This window comes from Convolutriloba macropyga, chromosome 1 (assembly GCF_964194025.1).
Source record: "Convolutriloba macropyga chromosome 1, txConMacr16.3, whole genome shotgun sequence".
NCBI classification, from domain to species: Eukaryota; Metazoa; Xenacoelomorpha; order Acoela; family Convolutidae; genus Convolutriloba; species Convolutriloba macropyga.
Window position 1 is genome coordinate 88,317,611 of NC_134468.1, and position 23,655 is coordinate 88,341,265.

The 23,655-nt window shown below is 33.9% G+C and overlaps 1 protein-coding gene across 1 annotated transcript in view; it reads left to right on the top strand.

Moving 5' to 3' along the window:
- The first annotated feature begins 392 nt into the window (after positions 1–392).
- The window catches only part of LOC142352902 (chymotrypsin-like elastase family member 1), a 72,883-nt gene continuing 49,620 nt past the window's right edge, over positions 393–23,655 (top strand). The window contains exon 1 of the mRNA XM_075405060.1: positions 393–642. Coding sequence (XP_075261175.1) covers positions 475–642 — 168 coding nt within the window. The 5' untranslated portion in view covers positions 393–474. The remainder of the gene's footprint in view (positions 643–23,655) is intronic.

Here is a 23,655-nt window from a genome sequence, read left to right on the forward strand (position 1 = left end):
CCGCAAGGAATGCGGTCAAAAGTCTCCGCTAAACTTTATGCTGTATAATTTTTCTGGTAATTTCATCTTCAGGATAAAATATTGGGTATGTTTTGGGTTCTTTGTCACATTGTGTATGGTGGCATTGATTATTTTGTCCTGACATCATGTTTTTTATGCGGGGGCTGTCAGTGCATCTCTCACAACATGCCAATTTCAAAGTTGCACTCTTTTCGAGTGTTCTAACAACTTGCGAGGTTTTCTAATAGTTTGAGGCGACAAAATAATCTGGCTTCATACGATTTCCGTCGTTTGACTTTACAATTTCTGTTTGTTTTAAAAACAATTTTGGTCCTGACCATTAATGATCTTTGATTCTCTGAATGAAGTGATCTTTGGCATAAATTATAACCAATTTAGTCTTTGTTATGAGTTTTAACTCAAACACTCGTTATTTTTACGAGAAAGAAATTAGAATATGTTGGTTTGAAAGTTATGAATTATCTCTATGATGGGTTTTTAGTTTGTGTTTGTCTTATTTCACTTTGTAGCCAATTAAGGAAGAATCACAGCTATGAAACTAAACAGTCCTCTTTCACAAGGGGACAAGGATATGACAAAACTGTTCATCACCTTCCTCAAATGAATTCCACCTTCTATGACGTAAGACTTCATCCTTTTTACCATTACACCGCAAAGCAAACATTATGCTCTAGTAAATGTACTCGAATTTTTTAACATGTTTCAACTAACAAAATGAAGTCATTCTACAAAACTGTGGAACTAAGACCAATTTTTCAGTTCAAATTGAGCGTCTCACCGGTGGATAATTTATTTACAAATTTGCTTCAATTTGAAAACAAACAGCAAAAACAGTGAAACTTGAAAGCTTCCAAAAGAGTTCAATAGACTTTAAAATATGTTAAAGAGTAGACTTTCCGTTTGTGCCCCCAGCTTATAGTGGGTGCATATTAATTGCACCCCAGACGCAGTGCTAATTTTTACATAATGATTTCGGTCTTTCCCATTATAGACTCCATTGAATTGAATTATTGAATTAATTAAGTTCCTTGAAAACAGATTATAATTAATAATGATAAACGTTTTCAAGAGGTACGTCAGATAAGTTTTACAGCTCATTTAGGTGACGTCCCTTTTGAAAAACTCATCAATTATATTTTACTTTCCACAAAATTAAGAACAAATTAGTTTGTACCTCAGCCACTAATCAGCCAAAAATTAAAGTAAAAAAAGACTTACTGTCGAAAGAGTAGTTTTTGAAAGTTTGATCTACTAAATTTTTGAGCTGCCTTGAATTCGTTTTTTGAATTTCAAAATCTGAGGGAAAGAGGTAATTCGTAATTCAATTTGCAAAAATTATAAGTCTTAGTCGCAGTGAGTTTCCAAGTGCTGCATTATTAAATTTGACCTGCCTTATTAAACATTTTTGATGTTCCGTGTGTGGTATTTACAGGATGACACGTTTTCAAGATCAATGAAAGAGCAAAAGAGCAAGGAGATCTCTTTGCAATTTCTTAAACAGTTTCTTCAGAAGTTCAAGAAAGTATAAGTCAAAAACAGTGAGTATTTTGTGTTTTTTGTAGTAATGTTGAAGGCTAACTGTCCGCTTTCGATAGAAGATGGCTCGGAAAATTTTTCGTTGGCACATATCAGTTTTTGTTAACCTCTTTTTGTTTGTGCAGCCTTAAACCAATAGACCGTAAGAGATCACGGGCTTAGCAAAAACTTTATAAAACTTATCATATTTGAAATTGGATGATAGTCGCGAATTCTATAGAAAAAAACCGCAGATGCTTTTTAATTTGTTCACAGTTTGTTGAATATGAATGTCGAAATTCAGTTTTCTATCAAGAGCTATACCTAAAAATTTTTCAGATTCTCGTAGTTCACAATCGGGCAAAATTGGGTTCAAATTAAGTCCTAAGTCTTTACCAAAATACATCAACTGAGATTTCTTAGAATTAGCGCAAAGTTTAGTTTTAATTGAACCATGATATTGCCTCCGTAATGCTATCTTTAATATTTTTCAATATCTTTTCCTCCTCAAAGTATGTTGGTATCGTCAGCTAACAATGATTTCCGATTTTCGCATATTTGTTGGCAGATCATTTACAAACATTAAGAAGAGGAGTGGGCCAAGCACAGAGCCCTGTGGGACACCATTTTTAATATTTTTTATCTCAGAGGTTTTGGACTGGAAGAAAACATATTTTTTTGGCGGTTGTTGAGGTAGGACAGCATAAGCTTTTTAAAATGGCCTCTAAAACCAAAAATTTCTAGTTTGTTGAGTAATAGTGAGTGATCAATGGTATCAAAAGCTTTTGTTATATCAAGGAAAATCGATGCACGAGGGTTTTTGTTATCCATAGACAGTCTTATATTTTCAGTTATTTCAGCTATTGCATGAACTTTTTTGAGCGAAAAGTCAAATTGTCTACAAGAAAAGAGTTTGTTTTTGGAGATGAAGTTAACCATTCTTTTGTAAATAATCTTTCGAAAATTTTGCTGATGGCTGGTAGCAAACTTATTGGTCTATAGTTTTCGGGGGCATCCATGTTCCTTTTTTTATGAAGTGCCAACGCTTTTGCAATTTTGAAGCATTGCGGAAAACTGTGGCTCTTTATGCAATCATTGAGTATGTCAACTAGCGGTTCAGCTATTACAGGTAAACATAACCGAAGAACCATTTTAGTGAATTGATCAAAACCACTTGAATTAGAGTTTTTCAGATTCTTGTAGTTCACAATCGGGCAAAATTGGGTTCAAATTAAGTCCTAAGTCTTTGCCAAAATAAATCAACTGAGATTTCTTAGAATTAGCGCAAAGTTTGGTTTTCATTGAACCATGATATCGCATCCGTAATGCTATCTTTAATATTTGTTTCAATATCTTTTCCTCCACAAATTATGTTGGTATCGTCAGCAAATAATGATTTCCGATTTTTGCATATTTGTTGGCAGATCATTTACAAAAATTAAGAAGAGAAGTGGGCCAAGCACAGAGCCCTGTGGGACACTATTTTTAATATTTTTTATCTCAGAGGTTTTGGACTGGAAGAAAACATATTGTTGGCAGTTGTTGTGGTAGGACTTAATAAGCTTTTTAAAATGGCCTCTAAAACCAAAAGTTTCTAGTTTGTTGAGTAATAGTGAGTGATCAATGGTATCAAAAGCTTTTGTTATATCAAGGAAAACCGATGCACGAGGGTTTTTGTTATCCCTTGACAATCTTATGTTTTCAGTTATTTCAGCTATGGCATGAATCTTTTTGAGCGAAAACCAAAATGTCTACAAGAAAAGAGTTTGTTTTTGGAGATGAAGTTAACCTTTTTTTTGAATAATCTTTCAAAAATTTTGCTGATGGTTGGTAGCAAACTTATTGGTCTGTAGTTTTTGGGGGCATCCAGGTTCCCTTTTTTACGAAGTGCCAACGCTTTTGAAATTTTGAAGCACTGCGGAAAAGTATGGCCCTTTATGCAATCATTGAGTATGTCAACTAGCGGTTCAGCTATTACATGTAAACATAACCGAAGAACCATGTTAGTGAATTGATCAAAACCACTTGACTTAGAGTCTTTCAGATTCTTGTAGTTCACAATCGGGCAAAATTGGGTTCAAATTAAGTAATAAGTCTTTACCAAAATACATCAAGTGAGATGTCTTAGAATTAGCGCAAAGTTTGGTTTTCATTGAACCATGATATCGCATCCGTAATGCTATCTTTAATATTTGTTTCAATATCTTTTCCTCCACAAAGTATGTTGGTATCGTCAGCAAATAATGATTTCCGATTTTTGCATATTTGTTGGCAGATCATTTACAAAAATTAAGAGGAGAAGTGGGCCAAGCACAGAGCCCTGTGGGACACTATTTTTAATATTTTTTATCTCAGAGGTTTTGGACTGGAAGAAAACATATTGTTGGCAGTTGTTGTGGTAGGACTTAATAAGCTTTTTAAAATGGCCTCTAAAACCAAAAATTACTAGTTTGTTCAGTAATAGTGAGTGATGAATGGTATCAAAAGCTTTTGTTATATCAAGGAAAACCGATGCACGAGGGTTTTTGTTATCCCTTGACAATCTTATGTTTTCAGTTATTTCAGCTATGGCATGAATCTTTTTGAGCGAAAACCAAAATGTCTACAAGAAAAGAGTTTGTTTTTGGAGATGAAGTTAACCTTTTTTTTGAATAATCTTTCAAAAATTTTGCTGATGGTTGGTAGCAAACTTATTGGTCTGTAGTTTTTGGGGGTATCCAGGTTCCCTTTTTTATGAAGTGCCAACGCTTTTGATATTTTGAAGAACTGCGGAAAATCATGGCTCTTTATGCAATCATTGAGCATGTCAACTAGCGGTTCAGCTATTACAGGTAAACATTACAGAAGAACCATGTTAGTGAATTGATCAAAACCACTTGACTTAGAGTTTTTCAGATTCTTGTAGTTCACACTCGGGCAAAATTGGGTTCAAATTAAGTCCTAAGTCTTTACCAAAATACATCAACTGAGATTTCTTAGAATTAGCGCAAAGTTTGGTTTTCATTGAACCATGATATCGCATCCGTAATGCTATCTTTAATATTTGTTTCAATATCTTTTCCTCCACAAAGTATGTTGTTATCGTCAGCGAATAATGATTTCCGATTTTTGCATATTTGTTGGCAGATCATTTACAAAAATTAAGAAGAGAAGTGGGCCAAGCACAGAGCCCTGTGGGACACTACTTTTAATATTTTTTATCTCAGAGGTTTTGGACTGGAAGAAAACTTATTGTTGGCGGTTGTTGTGGTAGGACTTAATAAGCTTTTTAAAATGGCCTCTAAAACCAAAAATTTCTAGTTTGTTGAGTAATAGTGAGTGACCAATGGTATCAGAAGCTTTTGTTATATCAAGGAAAACCGATGCACGAGGGTTTTTGTTATCCCTTGACAATCTTATATTTTCAGTTATATCAGCCATGGCATTAATCTTTTTGAGCGAAAACCAAAATGTCTACAAGAAAAGAGTTTGTTTTCGGAGATGAAGTTAACCATTTTTTTTGTAAATAATCTTTCAAAAATTTTGCTGATGGTTGCTAGCAAACTTATTGGTCTATAGTTTTTGGGGGCATCCATGTTCCCTTTTTTATGAAGTGCCAACGCTTTTGCAATTCTGAAGCACTGCGGAAAAATATGGCCCTTTATGCAATCATTGAGTATGTCAATTAGCGGTTCAGCTATTACAGGTAAACATAGCCGAAGAACCATGTTAGTGAATTGATCAAAACCACTTGACTTAGAGTTTTTCAGATTCTTGTATTTCATAATCGGGCAAAAATGGGTTCAAATTATGTCCTAAGTCTTTACCAACATACATCAACTGAGATTTCTTAGAATTTGCGCAAAGTTTGGTTTTCATTGAACCATGATATGGCATCCGTAATGCTATCTTTAATATTTGTTTCCATATCTTTTCCTCCATAAAGTATGTTGGTATCGTCAGCAAATAATGATTTCCGATTTTTGCATATTTGTTGGCAGATCATTTACAAAAATTAAGAAGAGAAGTGGGCCAAGCACAGAGACCTGTGAGACACCATTTTTAATATTTTTTATCTCAGAGGTTTTGGACTGGAAGAAAACTTATTGTTGGCGGTTGTTCAGGTAGGACTTAATAAGATTTTTAAAATGGCCTCTAAAACCAAAAATTTCTAGTTTGTTGAGTAATAGTGAGTGATCAATGGTATCAAAAGCTTTTGTTATATCAAGGAAAACCGATGCACGAGGATTTTTGTTATCCATAGGCAATCTTGTATTTTCAGTCTTTTCAGCTGTGGCATGAATCTTTTGGAGCGAAAACCAAAATGTCTACAAGAAAAGAGTTTGTTTTTGGAGATGAAGTTAACCGTTCTTTTGTAAATAATTATTCGAAAATTTTGCTGATGACTGGTAGCAAACTTATTGGTCTATAGTTTTCGGGTGCATCCATGTTCCCTTTTTTATGAAGTGCCAACGCTTTTGATATTTTGAAGAACTGCGGAAAATCATGGCTCTTTATGCAATCATTGAGCATGTCAACTAGCGGTTCAGTCATTACAGGTAAACATAACTGAAGAACCATGTTAGTGAATTGATTAAAACCACTTGACTTAGAGTTTTTCAGATTCTTGTAGTTCACAATCGGGCAAAATTGGGTTCAAATTAAGTCCTAAGTATTCACCAAAATACCACGACTGAGATTTCTTAGAATTAACGCAAAGGTTGTTTTTCATTGAACCATGATATCGCATCCGTAATGCTATCTTTAATATTTGTTTCCATATCTTTTCCTCCACAAAGTATGTTGGTATCGTCAGCAAATAATGATTTCCGATTTTTGCATATTTGTTGGTAGATCATTTACAAAAATTAAGAAGAGAGTTGGGCCAAGCACAGCCCTGTGAGGCACTATTTTTAATATTTTTTATCTCAGAGGTTTTGAACTGGAAGAAAACTTATTGTTGGCGGTTGTTGTGGTAGGACTTAATAAGCTTTTTAAAATGGCCTCTAAAACCAAAAATTTCTAGTTTGTTGAGTAATAGTGAGTGATCAATGGTATCAAAAGCTTTTGTTATATCAAGGAAAACCGATGCACGAGGGTTTTTGTTATCCCTTGACAATCTTATATTTTCAGTTATATCAGCCATGGCATTAATCTTTTTGAGCGAAAACCAAAATGTCTACAAGAAAAGAGTTTGTTTTCGGAGATGAAGTTAACCATTTTTTTTGTAAATAATCTTTCAAAAATTTTGCTGATGGTTGCTAGCAAACTTATTGGTCTATAGTTTTTGGGGGCATCCATGTTCCCTTTTTTATGAAGTGCCAACGCTTTTGCAATTCTGAAGCACTGCGGAAAAGTATGGCCCTTTATGCAATCATTGAGTATGTCAATTAGCGGTTCAGCTATTACAGGTAAACATAGCCGAAGAACCATGTTAGTGAATTGATCAAAACCACTTGACTTAGAGTTTTTCAGATTCTTGTATTTCATAATCGGGCAAAAATGGGTTCAAATTATGTCCTAAGTCTTTACCAACATACATCAACTGAGATTTCTTAGAATTAGCGCAAAGTTTGGTTTTCATTGAACCATGATATGGCATCCGTAATGCTATCTTTAATATTTGTTTCCATATCTTTTCCTCCATAAAGTATGTTGGTATCGTCAGCAAATAATGATTTCCGATTTTTGCATATTTGTTGGCAGATCATTTACAAAAATTAAGAAGAGAAGTGGGCCAAGCACAGAGACCTGTGAGACACCATTTTTAATATTTTTTATCTCAGAGGTTTTGGACTGGAAGAAAACTTATTGTTGGCGGTTGTTCAGGTAGGACTTAATAAGATTTTTAAAATGGCCTCTAAAACCAAAAATTTCTAGTTTGTTGAGTAATAGTGAGTGATCAATGGTATCAAAAGCTTTTGTTATATCAAGGAAAACCGATGCACGAGGATTTTTGTTATCCATAGGCAATCTTATATTTTCAGTCATTTCAGCTGTGGCATGAATCTTTTGGAGCGAAAACCAAAATGTCTACAAGAAAAGAGTTTGTTTTTGGAGATGAAGTTAACCGTTCTTTTGTAAATAATTATTCGAAAATTTTGCTGATGGCTGGTAGCAAACTTATTGGTCTATAGTTTTCGGGTGCATCCATGTTCCCTTCTTTATGAAGTGCCAACGCTTTTGATATTTTGAAGAACGGCGGAAAATCATGGCTCTTTATGCAATCATTGAGCATGTCAACTAGCGGTTCAGTCATTACAGGTAAACATAACTGAAGAACCATGTTAGTGAATTGATTAAAACCACTTGACTTAGAGTTTTTCAGATTCTTGTAGTTCACAATCGGGCAAAATTGGGTTCAAATTAAGTCCTAAGTCTTCACCAAAATACCACGACTGAGATTTCTTAGAATTAACGCAATGGTTGTTTTTCATTGAACCATGATATCGCATCCGTAATGCTATCTTTAATATTTGTTTCCATATCTTTTCCTCCACAAAGTATGTTGGTATCGTCAGCAAATAATGATTTCCGATTTTTGCATATTTGTTGGTAGATCATTTACAAAAATTAAGAAGAGAGTTGGGCCAAGCACAGCCCTGTGAGACACTATTTTTAATTTTTTTTATCTCAGAGGTTTTGGACTGGAAGAAAACATATTGTTGGCGGTTGTTGAGGTAGGACTTAAAAAGATTTTTAAAATGGCCTCTAAAACCAAAAATTTCTAGTTTGTTGAGTACTAGTGAGTGATCAATGGTATGAAAAGCTTTTGTTATATCAAGGAAAACCGATGCACGAGGGTTTTTGTTATCCATAGACAATCTTATATTTTCAGTTATTTCAGCTGTGGCATGAATCTTTTTGAGCGAAAACCAAAATCTCTATAAGAAAAGAACTTGTTTTGGAGATGAAGTTAACCATTCTTTTGTAAATAATCTTTCGAAAATGTTGCTGATGGTTGGTAGCAAATTATTGGTCTATAGTTTTTGGGTGCATCCAAGTTCCCTTTTTTATGAAGTGCCAACGCTTTTTCAATTTTGAAGAACTGCGGAAAATCATGGCTCTTTATGCAATCATTGAGTATGTAAACTAGCGGTTCAGTCATTGCAGTTAAACATAACCGAAGAACCATGTACTAAAAACTGAATTTTGCCATCGATTAACTCCGTTGATTTTTACTTCATGTTTTGATCTAACAAAAACAAAACGTTTAGCAGTTTTTGTTCAATCAATTGATTCAGATTCCGGTATTTTATAATTCTTTTTTGGTCAATAGACTGCAACCAGAAGGAAACTTTACACGAAATTGGATAATAATCTGATATAGAAATTTCATAGGTTTTGCAAGACAAATCGTCATCGTTTATGATATGACTTATGCAGAAGAACTGATATTTGTTTTTCGAATTCACAATAATTCTTTTTCATTGATGGTTGTTCTAAGATATCAATTTTAAAATTGCGAAAAATTAAGGTTTTCGAATTTTTGGTTCGCAGAAAATGGAGCATTGATTCAAAGAAATTAAAAACTTATCCAGATTTTCTGAAGGAGGTCTGTAAAGAACACAGATATAGCCCTTCACTTTATTTTTTTCTTTGAATGACAGAATTAAACATTCCTAATGCCATTCATAATCTATCAAGATATATGAAATTCCTTCTTTCAAAAATACAACAACGCCGCCGCCTTTACCAATAGTTCTCGGTTTTCATACAATTTTTTGAAATGCCTGCCAACAGTGAAAATCTAAGGGGTCACATGGACTGAGCCATGTTTCTGTTAGTGCATTTATGTCCGGTAGTTCTTTCAAGCTATCCTCAAGAATCTGCAACTCATCGAAATGTTTTCTAAGAGATCTAATATTCAAACCTAAAATCATTTTTTGTGGCTTAGGTACTAACTATCAAAGTTCTGATTTCGAATATGCTTATACAATTGGCGTTGTCATTATCCGCCAGCTAATCCGAATTTTTGATTCCTACTCGGCTGTGATATTAAATTGAGATGACCTTTTAGACACCTCACACAATATATTTTCATGTCACGTTGTTTTCTGCAGATGTAAATGATCGCTTAGAGCAGCACACCCGTCGTTGTCATTGGGCGATGAACGTAAGCGTTTGAGACTAGACTTTGATATATTGCGAGCCTGAGGTATAACGTTTCTCAAACAGAAATTTGAAGGAGTTGCTTGTAATACTTGTGAGGTTTTGTTGTTGAACTCACTATCTGTCGTATGCTGTGCAAATTATCGCTTCCTTTGTCTGACAATAAAACTGTTCCCATTATCTAACTGTTCTTTTTTTTAAAGCGCAAGACCTGAGAAACCCTTCATGGGTTTTATAAAACACCTTTACCTGATAATTCTTTGTTGTAGTAATGTAACCCATTATTTCGGCCACTTGCTTTAATTCTCTGTCTTTCTGTGGTAAACGCTCTTTAATAATAATCGGCCGAGAGTTTTCAGGATTGAAAAATTTAACTCGCATTGACCCTCGTGCGTAAATATCATCCTTCTCCCCAAAAGAAAAGAATTTTACGATAACTGCGGGGGCTTTGAATTTTTCCAGGACCCCGCTAAATGACAGGTTTTCATGTTTTTGAGTGGTACCGTATAATTTAAGTATTGTCTCAAAATGTTTTGTACTTGTTTATCAAGTTTATCGTAATGGTTCATCGCAAATCTTCAATTATCAAACAATCCTTTGAGGTGTATCCTTCTTGTTGCAGTAATCTATCCTCTAATTCGCCTATTTTGGCCTGCAATTGTTCAATTGTTTTGTCTTTTTCAATAGATATTTTGAGTAGTTTTCCCATAAAATTTTTTAAGGAATCGTTCTGTAAAGATTCAACAAGCTGTTCAGTTTGCTTTAATAAAACAGCATTTATGTTTGCTTCAAGATAATACGTTGTCTCAACGTACTGAGTGAGCAATGAATAAGTTCAGAAGATCTAAGCAGAAAAAAGAGCAACTATTCTCTAGCTTGCATTGTGTGCTTCGTTATGTTATATTTACCATGATTGGGGGGGCTATAATGGGAAAGAGCCAATGATTTACTATGTATTGACACATGCTTTGAAACTAGGAGACGCATAACGTACTGTGGGGGAGGGGGATATTCAGAAAATAAACAATGGGAAACGATTAGACATTTCTGGAGTTAGTCACACAATTTTTTTTGCTCTCTCTGTAGATTATGCTTGAACACATGAAGCATAACCTGCTTAAAATTTGGTCTAGAACACGAAGTCCCTAAAAAGGTGGGCAGTTCATACATTTTTTCTGTTAGTCTCTCTATAGTACAAGATCGTTGAAATTGCTGAGGTGAACTTTATTTATGGAGAAAAGGGAAGTTTTGATAGATTTGGAAATCCTCAACCCTCCCAAAATGCCTATTTCTGTTAGTATAGGTTTGGTTTGATAACTTGATACACATAGGCTGCGGTTGCGGCCATTATAGAGACGGCGGACGTTTTTGTTGGCAGACGCTCCTGTCATGCTCTAAACGCTCAAAACCATGCAGAAAGCTCAAATTCGAAATTTTCATTTTTTTCTAATTTTTTATGTCTACTGAAAAATGTCAAAGTCCACATGCACAGACAAATTTCGTAAAAAAAACCATACTATGAGACTTAACTGACAATAATTAGAAAGTGGAAACCCTAAGAATGCCATGACTCCGTACTGAAATAGCGTTTTACTTATAAATATCATGAATCAGTACTGGTTTACTGTGACACTAGGGTCCGGGTTCCTTTGTTCGAATGAAATTGTGATCTCATTTCTGACGTTAAGTTATGGCTCACAAAAAGATGTTGTTTTATGCCATAAAATTTTAAGTACGACACCCAACTTGAACAGCAACCATTATAAAATTTCAGTATTGAAAAAAAATTTTCCTTTTTTTAATTGCAAAAAGCAACGATGACCTACAGTCATTGAAGTTTAATATTGCAAATACTCCATTACTAGGGTAATATTGTTCTCGTTTTATGGCATTATGATGAAGTAAAGTCAGGTTGTAAACTTGCCTCTATTTTTTTTACTTGATTAAGTGGTAACAAAACTGCTAACATTTATATTATGCTTTATTTGCTCTTTTGCTAGATTGCTATAAAAACTCAAATTATAATATTTGAAAAATTTCATAAATTTTATAATACTAAAATAAGTTTTTCCGTCTGCTAAAGTATTGCGACAATGAAGATGGATTTTTTTTCAATTTTGAAACGTTTTCCGTGAAGACGATTTTTTTTACTTGCTTTTACTGGTTTCGTTGCCAACATTTATCGGAATCAAAACTTTTTGTCGCCGTGCCTGTCGTTTTTGGCTTACATCAAAATAGTAATAATAAGAATTTACGTAATCGGCGCGCTACTCAGCTAAGAAGACATGAGGTTTGTTCTTTGTTTTAAGTCATTATCAACTTTATCATCCCCACGTTGAGCTCGAAAAGAACAATTATGAAGAGAATTAGATTATCCGCTTCAACTTTTTGCCTTTAATGGTAAACTTTCATTACCCATCAAAATAAAAGTTTTGTCTGCAGTACCATGAAATTCGCCCTATAGTTTAAATTAAATATTCTATCAGAAAACATTTATACATGAATTTTTTAACTTAAAAAAAACTAGGAGGAAACTTCAGAGGTAACTTCTTATTTCCTTATTTGTCTTGGATTTTCAAGACATTTCTTAAAAACTGAGACACTCAATCTCTGAATCTGAAACAATTTTTTCAAAAATTGATAACTATTTCTGTTTCAAATAATTCTTATGAAATTTTAAGCTTCTATAATTGTTTAAAGATAGATTAGTGTTTTTCTTAGATAACTATATTTGTTTAGTTTTTCGTGAAAAATTTTGTTTTTTTGAGAAGCTTACTTATTCATTGCTTAGTTATTCAGTTTTCTATCAAGAGTGATATCTAAATAATTTTCAAATTCTTGGAGTTCACAATCGGGCAAAATTGGGTTAAAATTATGTCCTAAGTCTTTACCAAAATACATCAATTGAGAAATCTTAGAATTAGCGCAAAGTTTGGTTTTCATTGAACCATGATATCGCATCCGTAATGCTATCTTTAATGTTTGTTTCAATATCTTTTCCTCCACAAAGTATGTTGGTATCGTCAGCAAATAATGATTTCCGATTTTTGCATATTTGTTGGCAGATCATTTGAAAATTTAGGAAGAGAAGCGGGCCAAGCACAGAGCCCTGTGGGACACTGTTTTTAATATTTTTTATCTCAGAGGTTTTGGACTGGAAGTAAACATATTGTTGGCGGTTGTTGTGGTAGGACTTAATAAGCTTTTTAAAATGGCCTCTAAAACCAAAATTTCTAGTTCGTTGAGTAATAGTGAGTATTCAATGGTATCAAAAGCTTTTGTTATATCAAGGAAAACCGATGCACGAGGTTTTTTGTTATCCCTTGACAATCTTATATTTTCAGTTATTTCAGCTATGGCATGAATCTTTTTGAACGAAAACCAAAATGTCTACAAGAAAAGAGTTTGTTTTTGGAGATGAAGTTAACCATTTTTTGTAAATAATCTTTCAAAAATTTTGCTGATGGTTGGTAGCAAACTTATTGGTCTATAGTTTTCGGGGGCATCCATGTTCCCTTTTTTATGAACGCCAACGCTTTTGCAATTTTGAAGCACTGCGGAAAAGTATGGCCCTTTATGCAATCATTGAGTATGTCAACTAGCGGTTCAGCTATTACACGTAAACATAACCGAAGAACCATGTTAGTGAATTGATCAAAACCACTTGACTTAGAGTCTTTCAGATTCTTGTAGTTCACAATCGGGCAAAATTGGGTTCAAATTAAGTAATAAGTCTTTACCAAAATACATCAAGTGAGATGTCTTAGAATTAGCGCAAAGTTCGGTATTCATTGAACCATGATATCGCATCCGTAATGCTATCTTTAATATTTGTTTCAATATCTTTTCCTCCACAAAGTATGTTGGTATCGTCAGCAAATAATGATTTCCGATTTTTGCATATTTGTTGGCAGATCATATACAAAAATTAAGAAGAGAAGTGGGCCAAGCACAGAGCCCTGTGGGACACTACTTTTAATATTTTTTATCTCAGAGGTTTTGGACTGGAAGAAAACTTATTGTTGGCGTTTGTTGTGGTAGGACTTAATAAGCTTTTTAAAATGGCATCTAAAACCAAAAATTTCCAGTTTGTTGAGTAATAGTGATTGATCAATGGTATCAAAAGCTTTTGTTATATCAAGGAAAACCGATGCACGAGATTTTTTGTTATCCCTTGACAATCTTATGTTTTCAGTTATTTCAGCTATGGCATGAATCTTTTTGAGCGAAAACCAAAATGTCTACAAGAAAAGAGTTTGTTTTTGGAGATGAAGTTAACCATTTTTTTGTAAATAATCTTTCGAAAATTTTTCTGATGGTTGGTAGCAAACTTATTGTTCTATAGTTTTTGGGGGCATCCAGGTTCCCTTTTTTATGAAGTGCCAACGCTTTTGCAATTTTGAAGCACTGCGGAAAAGTATGGCCCTTTATGCAATCATTGAGTATGTCAACTAGTGGTTCAGCTATTACACTTAAACATAACTGAAGAACCATGTTAGTGAATTGATCAAAACGACTTGACTTAGAGTCTTTCAGATTCTTGTAGTTCACAATCGGGCAAAATTGGGTTCAAATTAAGTAATAAGTCTTTACCAAAATACATCAACTGAGATTTCTTAGAATTAGCGCAAAGTTTGGTTTTCATTGAACCTTCATATCGCACCCGTAATGCTATCTTTAATATTTGTTTCAATATCATTTCCTCCACAATGTATGTTGGTATCTTCAGCAAATAATGATTTCCGATTTTTGCATATTTGTTGGCAGATCATTTACAAAAATTAAGAGGAGAAGTGGGCCAAGCACAGAGCCCTGTGGGACACTGTTTTTAATATTTTTTATCTCAGAGGTTTTGGACTGGAAGAAAACTTATTGTTGGCGGTTGTTCAGGTAGGACTTAATAAGATTTTTAAAATGGCCTCTAAAACCAAAAATTTCTAGTTCGTTGAGTAATAGTGAGTGATCAATGGTATCAAACGCTTTTGTTATATCAAGGAAAACCGATGCACGAGGTTTTTTGTTATCCCTTGACAATCTTATATTTTCAGTTATTTCAGCTATGGCATGAATCTTTTTGAGCGAAAACCAAAATGTCTACAAGAAAAGAGTTTGTTTTTGGAGATGAAGTTAACCATTTTTTGTAAATAATCTTTCAAAAATTTTGCTGATGGTTGGTAGCAAACTTATTGGTCTATAGTTTTCGGGGGCATCCATGTTCCCTTTTTTATGAACGCCAACGCTTTTGCAATTTTGAAGCACTGCGGAAAAGTATGGCCCTTTATGCAATCATTGAGTATGTCAACTAGTGGTTCAGCTATTACACTTAAACATAACCGAAGAACCATGTTAGTGAATTGATCAAAACCACTTGACTTAGAGTCTTTCAGATTCTTGTAGTTCACAATCGGGCAAAATTGGGTTCAAATTAAGTAATAAGTCTTTACCAAAATACATCAAGTGAGATGTCTTAGAATTAGCGCAAAGTTTGGTTTTCATTGAACCATGATATCGCATCCGTAATGCTATCTTTAATATTTGTTTCAATATCTTTTCCTCCACAAAGTATGTTGGTATCGTCAGCAAATAATGATTTCCGATTTTTGCATATTTGTTGGCAGATCATTTACAAAAATTAAGAGGAGAAGTGGGCCAAGCACAGAGCCCTGTGGGACACTGTTTTTAATATTTTTTATCTCAGAGGTTTTGGACTGGAAGAAAACATATTGTTGGCAGTTGTTGTGGTAGGACTTAATAAGCTTTTTAAAATGGCCTCTAAAACCAAAAATTTCTAGTTTGTTGAGTAATAGTGAGTGATCAATGGTATCAAAAGCTTTTGTTATATCAAGGAAAACCGATGCACGAGGGTTTTTGTTATCCCTTTACAATCTTATGTTTTCAGTTATTTCAGCTATGGCATGAATCTTTTTGAGCGAAAACCAAAATGTCTACAAGAAAAGAGTTTGTTTTTGGAGATGAAGTTAACCTTTTTTTTAATAATCTTTCAAAAATTTTGCTGATGGTTGGTAGCAAACTTATTGGTCTGTAGTTTTTAGGGGCATCCAGGTTCCCTTTTTTATGAAGTGCCAACGCTTTTGCAATTTTGAAGCACTGCGGAAAAGTATGGCCCTTTATGCAATCATTGAGTATGTCAACTAGTGGTTCAGCTATTACAGGTAAACATAACCGAAGAACCATGTTAGTGAGTTGATCAAAACCACTTGACTTTGAGTTTTTCAGATTCTTGTTGTTCACAATCGGGCAAAATTGGGTTCAAATTAAGTCCTAAGTCTTTACCAAAATACATCAACTGAGATTTCTTAGAATTAGCGCAAAGTTTGGTTTTCATTGAACCTTGATATCGCATCCGTAATGTTATCTTTAATATTTGTTTCAATATCTTTTCCTCCACAATGTATGTTGGTATCGTCAGCAAATAATGATTTCCGATTTTTGCATACTTGTTGGAGATCATTTACAAAAATTAAGAAGAGAAGTGGGCCAAGCACAGTGCCCTGTGGGACACTATTTTTAATATTTTTTATCTCAGAGGTTTTGAACTGGAAGAAAACATATTGTTGTCGGTTGTTGTGGTTGGACTTAATAAACTTTTTAAAATGGCTTCTAAAGCTAAAAATTTTTAGTTTGTTGAGTAATAGTGAGTGATCAATGGTATCAAAAGCTTTTGTTATATCAAGGAAAACCGATGCACGAGGGTTTTTGTTATCCCTTGACAATCTTATATTTTCAGTTATTTCAGCTATGGCATGAATCTTTTTGAGCGAAAACCAAAATGTCTACAAGAAAAGAGTTTGTTTTTGGAGATGAAGTTAAACATTTTTTTGTAAATAATCTTTCGAAAATTTTTCTGATGGTTGGTAGCAAACTTATTGTTCTATAGTTTTCGGGGGCATCCATGTTCCCTTTTTTATGAAGTGCCAACGCTTTTGCAATTTTGAAGCACTGCGGAAAAGTATGGTCCTTTATGCAATCATTGAGTATGTCAACTAGCGGTTCAGCTATTACATGTAAACATAACCGAAGAACCATGTTAGTGAATTGATCAAAACCACTTGACTTAGAGTTTTTCAGATTCTTGTAGTTCACAATCGGGCAAAATTGGGTTCAAATTAAGTCCTAAGTCTTTACCAAAATACATCAACTGAGATTTCTTAGAATTAGCTCAAAGTTTGGTTTTCATTGAACCTTGATATCGCATCCGTAATGCTATCTTTAATATTTGTTTCAATATCTTTTCCTCCACAATGTATGTTGGTATCATCAGCAAATAATGATTTCCGATTTTTGCATATTTGTTGGCAGATCATTTACAAAAATTAAGAAGAGAAGTGGGCCAAGCACAGAGCCCTGTGGGACACTATTTTTAATTTTTTTTTATCTCAGAGGTTTTGGACTGGAAGAAAACATATTGTTGGCGGTTGTTGTGGTAGGACTTAATAAGCTTTTTAAAATGGCTTCTAAAACCAAAATTTTTTAGTTTGTTGAGTAATAGTGAGTGATCAATGGTATCAAAAGTTTTTGTTATATCAAGGAAAACCGATGCACGAGGGTTTTTGTTATCCCTTGACAATCTTATATTTTCAGTTATTTCAGCTATGGCATGAATCTTTTTGAGCGAAAACCAAAATGTCTACAAGAAAAGAGTTTGTTTTTGGAGATGAAGTTATTTTGTAAATAATCTTTCGAAAATTTTTCTGATGGTTGGTAGCAAACTTATTGGTCTATAGTTTTCGGGGGCATCCATGTTCCCTTTTTTACGAAGTGCCAACGCTTTTGCAATTTTGAAGCACTGCGGAAAAGTATGGCCCTTTATGCAATCATTCAGTATGTCAACTAGCGGTTCAGCTATTACAGGTAAACATAACCGAAGAACCATGTTAGTGAATTGATCAAAACCACTTGACTTAGAGTTTTTCAGATTCTTGTAGTTCACAATCGGGCAAAATTGGGTTCAAATTAAGTCCTAAGTCTTTACCAAAATACATCAACTGAGATTTTTTAGAATTAGCGCAAAGTTTGGTTTTCATTGAACCATGATATCGCATCCGTAATGCTATCATTAATATTTGTTTCAATATCTTTTCCTCCACAAAGTATGTTGGTATCGTCAGCAAATAATGATTTCCGATTTTTGCATATTTGTTGGCAGATCATTTACAAAAATTAAGAAGAGAAGTGGGCCAAGCACAGAGCCCTGTGGGACACTATTTTCAATATTTTTTATCTCAGAGGTTTTGGACAGGTAGAAAACATATTGTTGGCGGTTGTTGTGGTAGGACTTAATAAGCTTTTTAAAATGGCCTCTAAAACCAAAAATTTCTAGTTTGTTGAGTAATAGTGAGTGATCAATGGTATCAAAAGTTTTTGTTTTATCAAGGAAAACCGATGCACGAGGGTTTTTGTTATCCCTTGACAATCTTATATTTTCAGTTATTTCAGCTATGGCATGAATCTTTTTGAGCGAAAACCAAAATGTCTACAAGAAAAGAGTTTGTTTTTGGGGATGAAGTTAACCATTTTTTTGTAAATAATCTTTCGAAAATTATTCTGATGGTTGGTAGCAAACTTATTGGTCTATAGTTTTCGGGGGCATCCATGTTCCCTTTTTTATTAAGTGCCAACGCTTTTGCAATTTTGAAGCACTGCGGAAAAGTATGGATCTTTATGCAATTATTGAGTATGTCAACTAGCGGTTCAGCTATTAGAGGTAAACATAACCGCAGAACCTTGTTAGTGATTTGATCAAAAGCGCTTGACTTAGAGTTTTTCAAAGTTTTTACAACGGACAAGACTTCCAGTACTTTTGTACTATGCATAAAAATGATTTGTGGAAACAATCACCGCGTTGGCGTTGCTGTAATTCAGGACTTTCAGGCAGAATTTTTTCTGCGATAGTTACAAAATAATCATTCAATTGGTCAGCGTCCAAATCTAAATCTTGCTGCGTCTCTTTTTGTATCTTCAGAATTTTTAAGGTATCAAAAATTGTTTTGCTTTTTTTCTGATCTGTCAACCGCGAAAAATATGGTCGCTTTAATTTTCTAATTTTGCTTGCTATTTCATTTTTCAAAGAAACATATTTCTCTCTATCTTTTGGTTTATCAGACGAAACCCATTTTTTCCTGGCTTGATCGCGTTTTTTATGAAGGTTCTTAATTTCTTTATTAACCCAGGAACATCTGTTTTTAGTTATAACTAATTCGTTCTCTGGCGCTTATCTGTTTAGAGTTTGCATAATTGTCGATACTAAAAACTGATTTGTGCCATCGATTAACTCCGTTGATTTTTACTTCAAGTTTTGATCTAACAAAAACAAAACGTTTAGCAGTTTTTGGTCAGTCAATTGATTAAGAATCCGGTATATTATAATTCTTTTTTGGTCAATAGATTGCAACCAAAAGTGAACTTTACTAGAAATTGGATAATGATCGGAGATAAAAATACCATAGTTTTTGCAAACCAAATCATCATCCGTTATGATATGATCCACGCAAGAAGAATTGAGATTTGTTTTTCGAGTTGGTTCGTTATTTTGGATTCGATATCCGAGCGATTCAATTATTTCAAAATAATTCTTCTTCATTGGTGGTTTTTCTAAGATATCAATTTTCAAACTGCAAAAAATAAGGCTTTCAAATTTTTGATTCGCAGAAAATGGAGCATTGATTCAAAGAAATTTAAAAATTTATCCAGATTTGCTGAAGGAGGTCTGTAAAGAACACAGATAAAGCCTTTCACTTTTTTTCTTTGAATGACAGAATTAAACATTCCTGATCCTATTCATAATCTATCAAGATATATGAAATTTCTTCTTTCAAAAATACAGCAACTCCGCCGCCTTTACCAATTGTTCTCTGTTTTGATACAATTTTTTGAAATCCCTGCAAACAGTAAAATTCTAAGGGGTCACTTGGACTGAGCCATGTTTCTGTTAGTGCAATTATGTCCGGTGGTTTTTTCAAGCTATCCTTGAGAATCTGCAACTCATCGAATTTTTTTCTAAGAGATCTAGTATTCAGACCTAAAAACATTTTTAGTGGCTTAGGTACTAATTATCAAAGATCTGATTTTGAAATATGCTTATACAATTGGCGTTGTCATTATCCGACAGCTAATTCGAATTTCTGATTCCTACTCGGCTGTGATATTAAATTGAGATGAGGTTTTAGACACCTCACACAACATATTTTCATGTCGCGCTGTTTTCTGCAGATGTAAATGATCGCTTAGAGCAGCACACCCGTCGTTGTCATTGGGTGATGAACGTAAACGTTTGAGACTAGATTTTGATATATTGGGTGCCTGAGGAATAACGTTTCTCAAACAGACATTTGAAGGAGTTGTTTGTGATAGTTGTGAAGTATTGTTGTTAAACTCACTGTCTTTCGTATGCTGTGCAAATTGTCGCTTCCTTTGTCTGACAATAGAACTGTTCCCCTTATCTAACTGTTATTTTTTAAAGCGCAAGACCTGAGAAACGCTTCTTGGGTTTTATAAAACACCTTTACCGGACAAATCTTTGTTGTAGTAATGTAACCCTTCATTTCGGCCACTTGCTTTAAATTCTGTCTTTCTGTGGTAAAGGCTCTTTAATAACAATCTGCCGAGAGCTTTGAGGATCGAAAAATTTACCAAGCATTGACCGTCTCCCCCCCAAAAAAATGAATTTTACAATAACTGCGGGGGATTTGAATTTTTCCAAGATCCCAGTAAATGACAGGCTTTCATGTTTTTGAGTGGTACCGTATAATTTAAGTATTGTCTCAAAAAGTTTTTGTACTTGTATATCAAGTTCATCGTAATGGTTCATCGCAAATTTTCATTTATCAAACAATCCTTTGAGGTATATTTTTCTTGTTGCAATAATCTGTTCTCTCATTCGCCTATTTTGGCCTGCAGTTGTTCAATTGTTTTGTCTTTTTCAATAGATAATTTGAGTAATTTTAGCATAAAATTTTTTAAGGAATCGTTCTGTAAAGTTTCAACAAGTTGTTCAGTTTGCTGTAATAAAAAAGCATTCTTGTTTTCTTCAAGATAATGCGTTGTCTCAATGTACAGAGTGAGCAAAGAATAAGTTCAGAAAAGCTAAGCAGAAAAAAGAGCAACTATTCTCTAGCTTGCATTGTGTGCGTCGTTATGTTATATTTAATTGTTTACTTTTTTGGAAAGATTCAATTTTTTACTATGTTTTGACACGTGCTCTGAAACTAGGAGACGCATAACGTTTTGTGGGGGAGGGGGATATTCAGAAAAGAAACAATGGGAAATGATTAGACATTTCTGGAGTTAGTCACACAACAGTTTGCTCTCTCTGTAGATTATGCTTGAACACTTGAAGCATAGCCTGTTTAAAATTTGGTCCAGAACACGAAGTCCTTAAATAGGTGGGCAGTTCGTACATTTTTTGTTAGTCTCACTAAAGTACAAGATCAACGAAATTGCTGAGGCGAACTATATTTATGGAGAAAAGGTAAGTTTTGATAGGTTTTGAAACCCTCAACCCTCCCAAACTGCCTTTTTTTGTTAGTATTGGTTTGGTGTGTTAACTTGATACACATAGGCTGCGGTCGTGGCGATTGTAGAGGCAGCGGCTGTTTTTGTTGACAGACGCTCCTGTCTTGCTCTAAACGCTCAAAACTATGCAGAAAGCTCAAATTCGAAATTTTCATTTTTTCTGATTTTTGTATGTCTAGTGAGAAATTTCAAAGTCCGTTTGCACAGACAAATTTCATAAAAAACCATACCATGAGACCTAAATGACAATAATTAGAAAGTGGAAACCCTAAGAATGCCATGAATCCGTACTGAAATAACGTTTTACTAATATATATCATGAAACAGTACTGGTTTACCGTGACACTAGGGTCCGGGTTCCTATTTCTGAAAGAAATTGTGATCTCATTTTTGACGTTAGGTTATAGCTCACCAAAAAGCATGCTGTTTTATGCCATAAAATTTTAAGTACGACACCCAACTTGAACAGCAACCATTATAAAATTTCAGTATTGAAAAAAAAATTATTCCCTTTTTCTAATAGCAAAAACTAACGATGACATACAGTCATTGAAGTTTAATATTGCAAATACTCCATTACTGGAGTAATATTGTTCTCATTTTATGGCACTATGATGAAGTAAAGTCAGGTTGTTAACTTGCCTCTATTTTTTTTACTTGATTAAGTGGTAACAAAACTGCTAACATTTATATTATGCTTTATTTGCTCTTTTGCTAGATTGCTATAAAACCTCAAATTATAATATTTGAAAAATTTCATAAATTTATAAAACTAAAATAAGTTTTTCCGTCTGCTAAAGTATTGCGACAATGAAGATGGATTTTTTTTGAATTTTGAAGCGTTTTCCGTGAAGACGAATTTTTTTGACTTGCTTTTACTGGTTTCATTGCCAATATTTATCGGAATCAAAACTTTTTGTCGCCGTGTCTGTCGTTGTTGGCTTACATCAAAATAGTATTAATAAGTTTATGTAATCGGCGCGCTACTCAGCTAAGAAGACATAAGTTTTATTCTTTGTTTTGTGTCATTATCAACTTTATCATCCCCACGTTGAGCTCAAAAAGATCAATTATGAAGAGAATTAGATTATCCGCTTCAACCTTTTGCCTTTACTAATAAACTTTTATCACCCACCAAAATAAAATTTTTGTCTGCAGTACCATGAAATTCGCCCTATAGTTTAAATTAAATATTCTATCAGAGAACATTTATACATGAATTTTTTAACTTAAAAAAAAACTAGAAGGAAACTTCAGAGGTAACTTCTTATTTCCTTATTTGTCTTGGCTTTTCAAGACATTTCTTAAAAACTGAGACACTTAATCTCTGAAGCTGAAACAATTTTTTCAAAAATGGATAACTATTTCTGTTACAAATAATTCTAAAAATTATATGCTTCATATAATTTTCATAAAAAATTCATAAAAAATTTTATGCTTCTATAATCGTTTAAAGATAGATTAGTGTTTTTCTCATATAATTATATTTGTTTAGTTTTACCGAGAGAAATTTTGGTTGTTTGAGAAGCTTAGTTATTCATTGCTCTCAAGTAAAGTATGTAGCAATTTTTTTTAGTCTTCTGGTGCTTTTCTATGCTGTTTTTTGCTTGACAGATTTTTTGTATGACCCATTTGACTTTTGTTTTTGAAAAGGGGATAAACAGATAGTCCTCGGAGGGTATTAAGTTCTCTTAGAACCCCAAATTTTATTATGCTTTAGGAAAGCGATTTACCAAAACTCTTGAGTAGATAATTTTATGGTGTGAAGGATGTTTAATTTTAAAAGATTGACCCCCTCAGTTACACCCCCCACCACCATCAGCCCCCCCATTACCTCCCCCTCCCCCTCCCAATTACATCCCCAGTTTTTTGAGAACTCACATAACCACAAAAGTAATTTGTGCTTATTGTCACGAGTAAATTTTGGGGAAAAATGACAATTATTGCTCAAAAACTATCTAATTCTCCCCAATTTTGAACCAATTAAAAGGATATCTTCTCCACTTTACACGTGTTTTTGAAGAAATAAAACTATCGAATCTTATCAGAAATTGACCGAAAGTTATGTACTTTATCCCAATTATACCTATTTTGATCCAACTTATCAAAAATTTAGCCAAATCTACATAACATTACGACGTCAGTCCTTCAAATTCAGTTGAGTCCGCGTTTTCGAACACGGGGGGCAATCTTTTGTCATTCGATTCCGCGTGGTATAAATAAATTAATTAAAATGTGGACAACAGTGACAAAAAAGCTGCGGACAATCGCAATCGTAACAAATTTCCTTCAATGGTCTTGTAAAATTGAGTGTCCACGTCACAATTGTCTCCAGTTTGTGAGTAGGGAAATCGTCATCAATGTCCACAATCTAAAGCATGATTATTTAATCCATTTCAATTTTTTGCTTAGCTCTAATTCATAAATAAATTATGTTGCGATTTGAAATTTGCAAACTAGGTGACAAAAATTTGTCAGCTTTGTCCACAACTTAGA